This window comes from Natator depressus, chromosome 24 (assembly GCF_965152275.1).
Source record: "Natator depressus isolate rNatDep1 chromosome 24, rNatDep2.hap1, whole genome shotgun sequence".
Classification (NCBI taxonomy): domain Eukaryota; kingdom Metazoa; phylum Chordata; order Testudines; family Cheloniidae; genus Natator; species Natator depressus.
Window position 1 is genome coordinate 3462388 of NC_134257.1, and position 14594 is coordinate 3476981.

At 54.0% G+C, this 14594-nt stretch overlaps 1 protein-coding gene across 5 annotated transcripts in view; it reads left to right on the forward strand.

The window, feature by feature from the left end:
* VANGL2 (VANGL planar cell polarity protein 2) overlaps window positions 1-9218 on the forward strand; it is a 42721-nt gene extending 33503 nt beyond the window's left edge. For all 5 annotated transcript variants that reach the window (XM_074938394.1, XM_074938395.1, XM_074938392.1 and 2 more), the window contains 4 exons: window positions 417-553; window positions 1663-1798; window positions 2245-2476; window positions 3455-9218. In XM_074938394.1, the coding sequence (XP_074794495.1) occupies window positions 417-553; window positions 1663-1798; window positions 2245-2476; window positions 3455-3715 (766 nt within the window). In that variant the 3' untranslated portion in view covers window positions 3716-9218. The remainder of the gene's footprint in view (window positions 1-416; window positions 554-1662; window positions 1799-2244; window positions 2477-3454) is intronic.
* Window positions 9219-14594: the final 5376 nt, after the last annotated feature.

A 14594-nucleotide genomic window follows, 5' to 3' on the forward strand; every position in this document is an offset into this window, starting at 1 on the left:
TTTCTGACCTGTCCACCCCCACTGCGTCCTGCGATTGTGAAAATGGAAATCAATCAAAGTTTTTACAAACGCTTAAAACCAACCATGGAAAATTATCCCTCGAAATGATAAAACAATCAAAGTTGAGGTCTAGTTGTAGTCACCGTACAGGGGCCGGCTGACGGTCAGTCTGTACTGTGGTGGCTGGTATATGCTGCTGCCAGTGGACAGAGAGCTCCAGCCCCATGGTGTGGCGTGTCGATGCGTCCTCTTCCTGCGGTGTGTGGCTCACAGATCCAACACATCATCGTCTCCCTTTTGTTCTCCCCCTTCTGTGTACGTGCGTCCCCTCCCTACCCCACGCCCCCCCCGGCAGCGCGAGTCTAACCTGTTATCTTGTGTCCCTCCCCGCACCCTGGCTGTGTCTCTCCCCGCAGTATCCAGCGCGTGGCAGTGTGGATCCTGGAGAATTATTACCATGATTTCCCCGTCTACAACCCCGCCCTCCTCAACCTGCCAAAATCCGTCCTGTCCAAGAAAATGTCCGGGTTCAAGGTGTACTCGCTCGGCGAGGGTGAGCTTGGGTCTCTCTCCCGTCCACCCTCCTCGCTGTCTCTTCTTACTGTTTGTTTCCCCACACTCTGTCCAGCCCCGGAGCCACACCTTGCGGTAGCTCCGTTGATCTTAGTGATGTTACAAGGGGGAGTGAAATCAACCAGCTTACTTCTCCCCTTGCTCCCAGCCTCGGCTCTGGTTAACAGGAACTGATTTTATTTGATAAAGCTCCCTTTTATTACCAACTTTCCTCCCCTCCTTTCTCCTCTGCCTGAGCGCGGGATTATTCTCTGTCTCTCTGGGAATTGCTTCGGATTTGAATGCGTTTCTTCACACCAACACGGAAGTTTTATACCCGACCTTTCGCTCCCCCCGGGGGCAGAGGTTATTGGTAACTTACCGACGTCACCTGAACTGGTTTAAATGTGTCTAAAATAGGGGACTCACACCCGGTTAACTAGAGCCGGGTCATTAAACCGATACCGTTTACTGACTGTAGACAAGGTTTTGGGGCAGGAGGCCTGAGGGTGGGATTTTCGGTAGCCTGTTAATATTTGATGTGTTTGAAGGTAGGCTCCACCTAAAAACCTGGGGAACGGGCATGTGTCTTTCCCCCTCCCCCTCTCCGCCCCCGTGCCATTCAGATCTAGCTCCAGACCAGGGGTTTGGATCCAGTGTTCTGGTGCCAGACCAGGCTGCAGCATTGATGAACGAAGCTGCCGAGACTTAAAACCCAGCAGGTGTCTTTCCTGCCTCCGGCTGCAGCGCGAGTCCACAGCGGCTCGCTGTGGCCGGTGAGCTCGTTGCACAGGGTGCAAGCCAGGCGGGGCTGAGCACGAGTCGCTGGGGTGCTATAAAGTTGGGGCGCTCCCGGCTTCCGGAGGCAGCCTGGGGGATGGGCCAGAGCAGGCGCTGCTTGCCGGCGGCTCTGGAAAGCTCAGCGTGGTGCTGCATGGCATGCCCTCTCCCCTGCCTGCGTTACTGGCTAGTTCCCGCTGCAGAGGTGCCCGGGGGGGGAGGCGCTACTGAGCACAGGGCCTGGCGGGAGCGAACAGCGACTGCTCCGGTAAGCTCTTCCCCCCTGCGTCTAACCCCCCCCCCCCCCCCCCCGCCTCCTTCCCCTTCCAGAAAACACAACGAACAACTCGACGGGCCAGTCCCGGGCCGTTATCGCCGCGGCCGCCCGGCGGCGTGACAACAGCCACAACGAGTACTACTACGAGGAGGCCGAGCACGAGCGCAGGGTGCGGAAACGCCGCGCCAGGTACGGGAGTCGACCGGGGGGGGGGGGGGGGGGTGCAGCGCCCCCTAGTGGTGGAGGGGAGGCAGGGCTGGGCTGGGGTGACTGTAAAGGGGCTTCTGTCCTGAGGCTGCTGGACACGGGCAAGCCCTGTGGTTCTTCCCGCAGCACGGCTCTCGGCGTGGGAGACGGACAGACCAACTACGTTAGCACGGGCTGCACATCCCGCCTGGCCGGGGACGCTCCCCCTGAGCTTCTTTGACCCACAGCAGGTCAAATCCCCCTAGAGTCCTCACAGGTTGGGTCGTGACTGGGGATTGAACCCAGGACTCCGGGTCTATGAGCAAGGTCGCCGCTCTCTGGGGCGCAGGGTGCCTTGGGCCAGCCTGGGGCAGGGGCAGGCTCCGGAGCCTCTGCAGGGGTTTCAAGTGGAGCCAGCTGGGTCACCACTGCCGCCTTTCTCCCGCCAGGCTGGTGGTGGCCGTGGAGGAGGCCTTCACCCACATCAAGCGGCTGCAGGAGGAGGACCAGAAGAACCCGCGGGAGATCATGGACCCGCGAGAAGCTGCCCAGGCCATCTTCGCCTCCATGGCCCGGGCCATGCAGAAGTACCTGCGCACCACCAAGCAGCAGCCCTACCACACCATGGAGAGCATCCTGCAGCACCTGGAGTTCTGCATCACCCACGACATGACTCCCAAGGTAGGTAGGCGGGCGGGGGTGGGAGGAGGGGTAGGCTGGGGAGCTCGGGTGTCGATGGGGGAAGCCCCAGTTCCCCTGGGCCAACCCGAACTCACCCCTGTTCCCTCCGTGTTCCCTAGACCTGCAATCCACCCCTGGAGACTTTTTCCCCGTGAGAATTACTTCTGTAGGCTCATGGTCGGACCATGAAACCAGAATCCATGTTAAACATGGATTCTGAGCCATTGCCCCGTGCCCCTTTTCTCCTCCTCCTCCCCATCTTGGCTGGCTCTGGGGTTGAGGGTCCGTCCATCACTGAGGTAGCTGAGCTATGGGTGAGAAGTCCAGCAGCCGAAAGCCCTGGTCCCGTCTACACCGTAGGGCTGTATTTCAGAGCCTGTCGCTCCAGCGTCCTCAGCATTGGTAGACACATATTAAGTCCCCAAGCTGAGATGCATCTATTGCAGTTCAACACAACCCCGCAGTAGCTTTGTTCCCCAGCATCGCCGTGCGTCGGCCATGTAGGCCAGTCCCTCCTTACCGGGTTTGTACCTGTGCATGCTGGGAAGATCTGGCCAGCTATCCCATACTACCTCGGCCTCTGGGGGCAGAGAGAATCGTGGGTGTTTTTTGCGTGGTGCAGTGCACCTTGGGAGAGCCTGCCCTGCAGAGGCAGGAGAGCTGGATAATGCGGTTGGAAGGAGCCCTAGCTACGGTCAGAGCCCGGGATACAGCTGGAGGACAGGGTTAGAGGTCGAGGCCTGGTGCCTCGGGGACTGTGAGAATCCCTTGGGCCATGTTCCACGGAGCTCCACTGATGGTCACCAGCTCAGGTTCTGGCCCCGGCACCTCTGCCGTTGTGATTAAAGGTCGGGCAAGCAGATGGTGGGTTTCCATGGCAATGCTGCAAGGTTTCCTTCCGGCCTGACCCACCAGGTAGCCAACCAAAGACCACTATCCATTGAGAACGCCCCTCCTGTCTCTTCTCCTGTCCCCCAGGCCTTCCTCGAGAGGTACCTGAGCGCTGGGCCCACCATCCAGTACCACAAAGACCGCTGGCTGGCCAAGCAGTGGACGCTGGTCAGCGAGGAGCCGGTGACCAATGGCCTGAAGGACGGGGTAGTCTTTGTCCTCAAGCGCCAAGACTTCAGCCTGGTGGTGAGCACGAAGAAGATCCCCTTCTTCAAGCTCTCAGAGGAGTTTGTGGACCCCAAGTCACATAAGTTCGTCATGAGGCTGCAGTCGGAGACCTCGGTGTGAACTGCAAAGGGGGCGGGTTGGGCTATGAGCTCATGCCTGAGGAGGAGCAAGCTCCCTCCAGGACTCTCCCTTTTTTGACCGGAGCTCAGAGAGACCACCATGCAGGGAGAGCCCTGTAGGAACCTCCCGGAACCAGCGTGCATGTCCTAGGGCTCCGTCTCCTCTCTCTGCCTTCCTCCATCTCTGCTTGCCCCCCATTTGGGGGTTGGGGGCAGAGCCCTTCCCCCTGCCCGTCTCTGCTGTCTCCAAAACCCAGATTCTTGTAGCAACCTCCCAGGAGGTCGGAAGGCGCGTCGCGCGAAGGCTGGCGTTTTAGCAGGAGGAAGATCCCTCATTTGGTGCCAAAACTCAAGGGCTACTTTTGTTCCTTCCTTCACCAGCGTCTCCAAATGCAGCTGGGTCCGAGGAACCTTCTCAGTTTCCCTTTTTTTATTACTATCCCGATCCTGGCCTTTTTTACAACTCCCCCGGATGTTTGGCGTTTGTTTTTTAAATCCCCTCACGCGAGGCTTCTGGAGCATTTGCATCCCTCCAGTATTGTGGCTGCTATCGAAACCTCCCTGCTCCACCTGCGGGCAGGAAAAGACGAACTAACGATGCCGACTCTGGTATAGGAACCTCCTCTTTGGCTCTTCTCTGGGGTTTTCCAGATCAATTTTTTAACAACGAGAAGACTAGTTTTAAAAAGTTTTTTAAATAGGGATTTTTTTTCGTGTGTGCTGATCTCTGTGCTTTGTAATGGAATCCTGTGTTTTTTGTAAATAGTGACTCAAACCGGCCCAGTTCCACTTCCTTGACTAACTGGGTCCAATTCCTCCTTTACACCAAGGGCATCTTTACACCGCTCCGGCAGTGTAAAGGGGCCTTAAAGTGGATGTCAAGTAGGGTTACGCTGTCGGAGTGGCATAAAGGGGCCTTTGTGTCCAGGAGAATCAGGCCCCCCCGATGATAAGGCTGGTGAATGTGCTGCATTGCAGGATTTAAGCAGAGTGACTCATCCTCCTTGTGCCGAGGCCTCAGGCTGTTCTCTGTCTGGAGGCTGAGCTTGGGTTTAGCAGTTGGGATTTACAGGAAAAAAACCGCACCGAATCTCTCCCATGCCCTAGGAATCATCCCCAGCCTCGGGCGAGTAAAGCCACTGTGACTCTTGCTTTTGTTAAGGGTCATGACAGCAAGGTACATGCCTAACTTTACCTCTTTAAGGTACTTACGTGGCCCCCATCACCACAGCGTCTGGGGGGCTCACAGCTCCCCTGTGCAGTCGGGCAGTGCTGTTGTCCCAGTTCTGCAGCACAGGTTGGCAAAGCTAAGTGACTTGCCCAAGGAATCTGTGGCGGAGAAGGGGCTCAAACCCAGATCTCGCAGGCCCAGGAGACTAACCACTAGCCCATCCTTCCTCTGATCCCCACCCGCAGCGGGTGTAACCCAGCATAGGGCCATTACCTGTAATGGAGCTCTGCTGACTTACACCCGCTGAGATTCTGGCTTGTTGATGTAAGTGGAACTGCTCTTGTGCTGGAAGTCAGGTGTGTGCTTTAACGGCCTTGCTGGTTCAGGGCCTATCGTCACACGCACGTTTGGTGCGAAAACAGCCCCTCCAACTGTGCTCCCGTAACTGCCAGCAAACAAGTAATTGCTCCCATGATCGCTGCAGTGGCGAGCCTGACTGCTGCAGACTGAGCTGGGTTCTCTTCTTCCTCCTGCGCCATCCACAGAGCCTGGCGACAGCATCTTCGGCCTTGGTTCTCGGCGCCCCGAGCCTCGCACGGCCCCTCACACCGGTGCACAGCCGGGTGTAAAAGGCTCCCCCTCCTGATCTGGCAGTCTTTTGCCCTCCCTTTGTACTGATGACCCAGGGAGCTGGAGAATCGGGTTCTTTTGTCTCCAGAGCTGGTGCGGGAAGGGGACAAGCATGCAGAGATTGCAGCTGGTTCCCGGGGCTGGCCGCAGCTAATGAAATCCAGTTTTTGGCTTTGTTACAATCGGAGCTGGTTGAATCTAGAGACGAAGGCCTCCAGGTCCATTTGTCTTACGCCCCCTTTGTAGATTGAGTTAGTTTCAACACGCCAGCTGGCCCCCTGCACGAACAGGGCTCTTGTCCACGGAAGAGGGCTAAAGCCAAGTCACATGACTTAAAAATAATTTTTGCTTCCTCCTGGCAAACTTTGTCCTGGTCTCCCCCTTTAATTTTGTTTCTGGAGCAGCATCACTGGGCGTGCATCAAGGGCCCAATCCGGCTCCTGCTGGAGTCTCCAGAGGCCCAATTCCTGACCTTCCTGCCCCTTCACGCCAGCTCAGAGCGAGCGTGTGAGATGCAGCCGTTCTGATCCGCTGGCATCTTACACCTGACTTTGCACATGCCTCAGTGACCAGGGCCCAGACCCTGCCGACTCCTAGGTACACGCTGAGCTTTATGTCCTGTTGGGCCTGCTCCTCTGCGGCTCCCGGTGCAGTCATGAACGCGGGTCACTAGTGCAAAGCGAGGGCAAACCAGAATGGTCATGCGTTCACACCTGTCGCACTGGTGCAGTGGGGGTCTGACCCTGTGCCCGTCGGCATCCATGGTCATGCTCCCAGTGACTTCAGTGGAGCAGGAGCAGGCCCAGAATGCACCAGGCACAGGGTGACGGAGAAGTGGGCACAAGGGGACCGCTCACATGCACAAGTGTCAGGATCCGAGCAAGGCCGGGTGCAAGGCTGTGGAGGATCAGGTCCAGGGAGAGTGTGGGGGTGTCTCTCCCGTGTCCCCAAAGATTCATTTCTTCTTCCCTCCTGTGTCCTCGGGAGCCTGGAATCAGAAACCTGCAATTCGTTACTGTGCCATGGCCTCTCCCTTGGTACCGAGTTCTCCCACTCAGCTGGTGCATGCGTCTGGAACTCCCCACCCAGTGGATACTAGAACTGGCCGGCCGTCTCTCCCATGGGCCTGTATGAATTCTGCCTATGCCAGCTTCAGTGCTGGGGAGGGGCCTGGGCTAGACCCGCCGCCTGCCCTCCCCAACTGCAAGTGGCAACATTACGATGGGCCCCTCGCTTGGCGGGTTTTCGTCTCCCTTTTTTTGTTTGTTTGTTTTTTAGGTCAAACCAACACGAAGTCTTTTTGGTTACAAATACCTCACGGGTTTTATACTGGGTCCTTTCTACCGTCTGTGCCGTTGTCGTTTGCAAAAGGATGGCTGTGTGTGTTGGGTTTGAGGAGAACTCTGGGGCTGTGTGAGGGTACTCAGAAACGTCGGGTCGCTGTAGGGGTTGGGGGTTTTGTAGGGCTCGCCAGGTTTTGTCACTGTGATTTCAACTTTTTTCTTTTTTTAAAGCACTAAGATTATTAAAGGGCTGTGATTTGTTGGGGCAGGAGGGGAAATTGACGCTATTTTGCTCTTGAAGTCAGATCTGTGGTTAATTTTTTTTTCCTTTTATTTTTAATATTAGGGGTCTCCCCTCCCCCGCCCGGCTTCCATGCTGTTGCTCAGAGGTTTACAATCGTGGTAACTCCCTATCTTTCTAACAGCCTCTGGGATGTCAACTGCCTTTCTTTCTGAGCTCAGATCCTCCAGGCTAGCCCCCCAGCTGGTGCAAGTTGCCGTAACATCTGTCCATCAGTCCGCCTGTCAGTCATAGGGTGTTATTTTGCCACCCATCACCATAGTATCTGGGCACCTTCCACATAAGATCAATAGCAAAGTCCCTAGTGGATTTTATGGCCTTTTTCAGCGTCAAAATTTGGGCTTGGGGGTAAGTTGAGCCCAGCTGTCTCCGAGTCTGTACAAAGATACTCTGCTCTCCTCTTTGTCCTGTTCTCTCACTGTTATTTGACTTCATAGAATCATAGAATATCAGGGTTGGAAGGGACCTCAGGAGGTCATCTAGTCCAACCCCCTGCTCAAAGCAGGACCAATCCCCAATTTTTGCCCCAAATGGCCCCCTCAAGGATTGAGCTCACAACCCTGGGTTTAGCAGGCCAATGCTCAAACCACTGAGCTCTCCCTCCCCAAGCCTACAGCCCCCAGTATTCCCAGGAGGTCTCCCATCCAAGTACTAACCAGTTAGCACCAGATTCACCATGCGTGCAAAGTTCCCCCTATGCTGAGGTCCGTGCACCACTAAGCCCTTTAAAACAGCTTTGGTGGGACATCACTGGTGCAATTGCTCTGTGCAAGCCCCTCTACACAGCAGGGGAATTTCACCCCTTCTCTTTCTTCCCTATTCCCAGCATCCTCTGTGCTTATCACCCGGGTCCGATTTTGTTCTTGGTTACACTGGTGTAAATCTGGAGCAACATCAGTGGAGTCACTCTGGGTTTGCACAAGTGCAGCTGAGACCAGTCTGACTGTCTCTAGTCTTCCAGGGCTTTTAACCCTTTGTTTCCATCTCCGTTCCATGCTGCTTTGGATCTCTGTACCTTGGCATTTCCATTACCACACCAAGCTGCCGGCTTCCCCACCCATCCCTGCTGGGTCATCTCCCAACATGAGATCCCACTCCCTTTGTTTGGCTCAGTTAGTGTCTTGGCTCTTGTCCTCTCGACTTCATTTCCTTCAACCCTTAGGCCAGATTCCGATCCCAGTGACACTCATGTGGAGTCACGTGAGGAGGGTCACTGGAGAGACTCTGGATTGACACCAGTTCCACTGAGATCAGAAACCGGCCTCCAACTTCACATCCAGATTCCGATATCAGTGTCACGGCACGGAGGTCAGTGAAGTGACTCTGGATTTACATTTGTTTAATCATGACCAGAATCTCGGGCCTGATTCCTCATTGTCCTGCACCTAGCTTTACACCACTGCATAGCAGGTGTCAGCGACGAGACAAAGCGCAGGACAACCGAGAATCACAACCCATCACTCCAATCTCTCAGATTTCTTAACATCCTCCACCTTCCCCTAGAAAACAAAGCCCTGAGCTGTAAACCCTAAGCATCAATATTCCAAGGACAAGAGGATCCAGCTAAAACATCTGAATCATTGAAGATGCTTCATGCACACATCTGCTTCCATTACTGCTACCTTCCAGCAGCAGGGCGATTCCCTTACCATCACCATTTCTTCTCCTCCAGAGGATCTGTTAATCTGTCCATCTGTGTGTCTCCTTTCTGATCCTCCAGGGGGATCGTTCGCCGACATGGTTTTATGGATCGGTCACCATTGCTGTGAGCATCTTGTCATGTTTCCGTGTGCACATTTACAGGGCGAGAGTTGTTGTTGTTTTTTTTTTTTTCATTTTTTTTTTTTTTTTAGTTTAAAAAAAAAAAAAAGGCAAAAATACTGACTCTTCCATGGAGTGCGATTGTAAATGTAGAGGCTTTAGGAGTTTTGTTTTTCCACTCTGAGTTTAGGGAGAAAAAGGTTTTGGGGTTTTTGTTTTTTACAGAGCTGATACCTTGTGCATGCGTGTAGAAAATTGTAAAATGTAAAATTGTTTTTTAATATATAAAAAGTTTGGTTTTCCAGTTTGCAGTGAATCTAAGCATTATGGCCATGTTAGGAACTTTGGGTTTTTTTCATAAATATAGGAACTAAAACTGTACAAATTTTTTTTTATATAAAATAAACACATTTGACATTTTTCTTTTCCTTCTTTTGCCTGTGACTTTGTTACTAAATTGAGAAATAGAGATTTCTCTACACTGGTGGTTCTGAACCTGTACCATACCAGTGCCAATATGGGAAGGGCGGCATGGTCCAGACAGGCAGTGTTACCTAGTGGTTAGAGCAGTAGATTGGAACTTTGTTCCCAGCTTTGATGCTGGGTAACCTTGGGCCAGTCAGTTCCCCTCTCTGTGCCTCAGTTTCCCCACCTGTAAAATAGGGCTGATAATGCCAATAGAAGAAAATTCTGGCAGGGCTATTAAATCTCATGCTTCAGGGCTTAAGCTATTTATTTAGCAGTCAGGAGGGAACCTATCATGGGGGCAGAGTATCTCACCTCTGCCTAGGGAGACGTTTCTTCCACCTTCCTCTGAAGCAGCTGGTGCTGGACCACTGTCTGAGATGGGATACTGGGATAGATAGACCATGATGGGTCTGATTCAGTCCTGCAGTTCCTAGGTCCGTTTAAAGATCTAAGCAAGGGAGCTCCCCATACCTCTTCCTATGGGAGACCATTTCCCAGGTAAAGATCTCAGTGTCCGCGTAAACTCTGATGGTGTCAGCTCTGTGGGCTATAAACTCTGATTCTCAGCTGCTGCCTACACCACAGTGCTGCAGCTGTTGCCATTGGGCTGGACACAGGCAGAGGCGAGGGGAACAGTGTTCCCCCCTCCGCCCCCCCCCCCCAATTCGTTTCCTGTACAGTCCGCCTGTTTCTTTTAAAACCACCAGCTGTGGGTTTGGGTGTGTGCGTAGTGGGGGAGGAGATGGGGTAATGGAGGGAAGTTGCTTTTTTCCTCTAAGCTCATGCTGTGGTCATGGGCTACGCAGACTTTTTCCAGCACATGCAAAGAGTTTCAGAACAGACTGGTGGGGAGACAGATCGTGTGGAACAGCAGAGTGTTTCTTCAAACACGGAACAGGAATGGGCCTTCTCCTTCCAGCTGCTTAGCCACAGCTGCACTGGGGAGTTTCTGCCCTATAACCTTCCCCGCTCTTGCCAGACTTCCGGTTACAATTTTAAAGAAACAGGACCCAAGGGCACAGAAGGCCAGCTTCTCATTTACACTAAGGCTTTGGCTACATACACAAGTAAACTTCTTTAACTACACTGGTATAATGAACATTGTACAAACCCCTCGTGTGGATGCAGTTACATCCGTCTAGGTTATTGCCATAAATGTATCAGGCCTGATTTACACACACAGTTTGCATGGGTATAATTATGGCCTTGCCTTCACTGAAGTGTTAGCTTGAGATATAACTCAAGGGTTGCCCTGAACCCACCCCCTCCCACACACACACCATGCCATGAAGACAAGCCAAGTGTTGGTTGGGCAGGGGTGGGTGGGGGTAGTGTAATTGAGAATCGGGTCTTTTGGGGATATAGTTAGTGTCATCGTTTCCCTTGTATAGCCACAAAGACTCAGATCTTAAAATAAGAACATGCGATCGGCCGTACTAGGTCAGACCAATGGCCTATCTAGCTCAGTGTCCTGTCTCTGGCAGTGCCCGGTGCCAGATGCTTCAGAGGCAATGAGCAGAACAGGGCCATTATCCAGTGATCCAGCCCCTGTCGCCCAGTCCCAGCATCTGGCAGGCAGAGGTTTAGGCACAATAGGAGCTAGGAATCGAGGAGCTCGCACCCTTGCCCCAGTTAGGAGCCTCAGTGACTTGACTCAGTCTCCTGGCCCAGAGTGGTCCACCTACACAAAGCAGATCCCTTAGTCAGTTTCCCTTGGTGTGTGAACCAACCTACCCAGAGCGGGGAAAGAACCGCTTGAAAAATAGGAAAATGTGATTGTAAAAAACACGACAGTTAGCCGGGCTGGGGGTAGCTCAAGCTACTTGTTATCGGTTTTTACCGGGACTGGATTCCAAGCCACTGTTTTGGCATATCCCTCTAGATTTGTTCCCTAATTTAAAGGTGGTGAAAACAAGGTTCCACTCCCCCCATCACCAACGGGAATGGTGTTGTGACAAGGGATGAGAAGAAGATATTTAACTAAAAGGGAAAACTAGGAAGGTGGGTGAGGGTGGAAAGAATGGGGTGGGGAATGAAAAGATAACGAGGGAGAGATTTGGCGTCTTCTGGATGCCTCCCTGAGCACTGCATGGCACTGGAAAATCCTGTATTTTCTCCCGTTCCCCCAGGGCTGGCTCATTCCAGGAGGTGAGCTGGGTCTCAGATGCCCTCCCCACCCAATCCACAGCAGCCCCTTACCATGCCCAGTGGGCCTGTGCTGACGGCCAGCGTCCCCCCTTGTGGGTCATTCTGAGCAACGTTCACCTGGGCCATGCCTCGAGCTGCACGGCTGAAGCTCCTGCCCCTCGTTGCTCCACTCCCATGTGGCCTTTCTGAGTGAAGCCAGTGAATTCACTAATTGAGCTCCATTAAGGCAGACGCAGAGGATACGTTTGAGATGAGACCATGGGGCAGAAATATAATTGATGGAGAGATTGCATCACAGACAGCATGTGTTTTCCCTCTCGAGTGGAGTCTCCCCTCTCGCTCTGCATTATTTTTTCCATTGCACCTTTGTTGTTTGTTCCCTGTGAACTTTGCCACCTACTCTCGGACATTATTCTTCCAGGGTGACTCTGAGTGTGAGGCTCCCAGGCAGCATATTCCGGGGGACAAAGCGCTTGGCAGGCCTGAGGTCCGGCCCCAGCTTGGCTCCAGTCACTCTGTATGACGTTAAGCAAGTTGTTTCCTCTCTGCGTGCTTCCATTTCCCCAGCTTGGAGATCTCCAGTGGAGCAATGGGGATTTGCACTAGCTGGGGATCTGGCCCTAGGACTGTTCATTACAGGGCAGTTGAATGGGGAAGGGGACTGGAGCCAAGAGGGAAATTAGAGGCCAGCAGGGTCAGCGTAATTCATGGAAAAGAGCAACCAACCAACCAACCAACCAAAAAAAGCATGAAAAAGCCCCAGGAGCTGGAAAAAAGAAGAGACAGCAGCTAATGGTAATGACAGGAATCTGCCGCAAGAGGGGGCTCCAACCGAAGAAAGGAGGCAGATGGTCTCTGCACCCCATACCGGAGCCAGCCGTGCGGGGTCCTGCTCCACTCCGGCAGCAACTTCTGGGGGAATTATTTGAGCCAAATCAGAGGGAATTGGAGATTTACATACAGCTGCCCCCGCCTGCCCCATCCATCCTAGATACTTGTTTAAAAGGCCTTGCAGGGCAGTGGCCCTTTATTCTAACCCATGGGGGCTCTGCAGACAATCAGTGGCTCAGATCCCACGGGGGGAGCAAGTCTCAGATCAATAGCTAGGGGAGGGCCAAATAAATCAACCCCACCTTCCCCACTGGCTCCCTGGAACAGCCAAACATTTCCGAGGCTCAGAAATAGCCATTGAAATTCCCCTCCCCCATTTGGGCCATACACCCTTCCCTCCCTCCCCCTGCCTGTAGTTTATTTGTCTTGCGGTAGCGCCGGGAGGGAGACTTCTTCATGGACCACGACCCTCACAGTGCTAGGTGCTGTACGGACACAGAACAGAAAGACAAGGCATGCCCCACAGAGCTTAGAGCATAAGACAAGAGACTGCAGGTGGCTACAGACAGACGGGGGAGCACAAGGAAACCGTGAGTCCATACAGGTCCTGATGGGCAGGTCTCAGCTCCCCGGTTTGTTGGGGGCCCCATGGCAAAGGAGAGGGCGGCGGGCCAGGTGGCAGATTTGCTGATGGTTCCGGGGCAGTGGGGGGAGGGGGGCGACAGCACAAAGGGCGGCTTGTTTGAAAAATGTGCCAAGTGTGCAGGGAGGGCTGGCATCACCGGCCAATCAGAGGCGGGAGCTGGCAGCTGAGTAGCCTTGGGTGACCTCGGACAAGGCTCCGTGACAAGGCCTCAGTTTTCCCAGCTGTAAAATGGGGATAGGGATCCCACCTTCCTTTGTAAAGCACTTGGTGACCTTGGGATGCACTAAGGCTTTGACGTTGTTATACTAGTGTATGAGAGATGGTTGTTGCAGCCGCTGGCAAAGATCTGAGCTAGGCTCTCAAGTGGGCCCAACCCTACTATTCCCCCTTCTCTCCTACCCACGAGATCCATTCTGCTTCCCAGAGCGCCACGCGCCCCCGGCTGGCAGCGTTCTATCAGCGCAGCAGCAAGACGACACCCAGAGCTGCTCAGAGTGTGGTCATTTGCACTAATGCAAAGTAGGGGCCAAACCCTGCCAGTTCTAAGCTGGTGGCGTTTTTACACCCGCCAGCAGGGGTGACGACACAAGGCACAGCGAGGGCGTGGATTGGGCGTGTCGCTGGCCGCCGGCCCTCCCCCTCCCCGCCTGTGTCTGCAGTCCTGCTCTTCATGAGTTCATTTCGAACCGCACATCCCCTGCGTAAAGCGTCCCATTGGGTCCGGTGCAGCCCCAGCCCGGCTGGCGGAAAACTGGGCGTGTAAAAAAAAAAAAAACCCCTCCCCTGCTCCACGGAGACGCTGCAGGGGCTGGTCGGGCTGCTGCCCCCTGGCTCGGCAAAGGAAGGGGCGATGAATGGAAAGGCCACACTGCACACGGAGCAGAGGAGTCAGCGAAGGCCTGTGGAACGCTGGTTGGCACACAGACGTTGCCCTGGTATCAGTAAAATCAGGTTAGTTGGCCCAGTGCAGGCCCCTGCAGGGGCCCTGCTCACAGCTGGGTTATAGAGAGTTACCCTCATTTGGTCAATGGCCCGGCCAGAGGAGGGGGCGTGGCCAGAGAGGGGGTGTGGCCAGAGGTGGCAGTAAACTAGAGCATTCAGGGGCAGCTCTAATTTACACCAGGGACCCTAAACTCCAGGTTTGAAACAGGGCAGCTCCCTTGGTGAATAACCACTGATGGCTGAAATCTGGGCAAGCCCGCAGCGTAATTTCATATGTCTAAGATCACGGCCCCTGGCCCAGAGCAGGGGCTTGAGTCATAGCCACAGAGGGGCTGTGGGAATGGCCTGCTGCTCAATCACCGGTGGGGGGTGGGGACAGGATATTCCATTTATAACCCCCAGCACACCGTCCTCCCCCACAGAAATCCCACGGCCTTCAGGGAGGTGAGAGTATGCGAATAACACCTTGCTTTTTTGCAGACAACTATAAAAAGATCCACCCAGCAGAAATGTCAGCCACAAAAAGTTCAGAGCTAGGCAGTGGCATAGATCACTGTGCGTGCACGTACACATGAGCACACGCGTGACACACAAACACACGTGTGTGTGCGCGCACACGTGCTACAGAATGATCCAGTGATCAGCACCTGCTATTTCATGGCAGGAGCTCTCGGGAGGTTGCTAGGGGGAGTTTGCTTA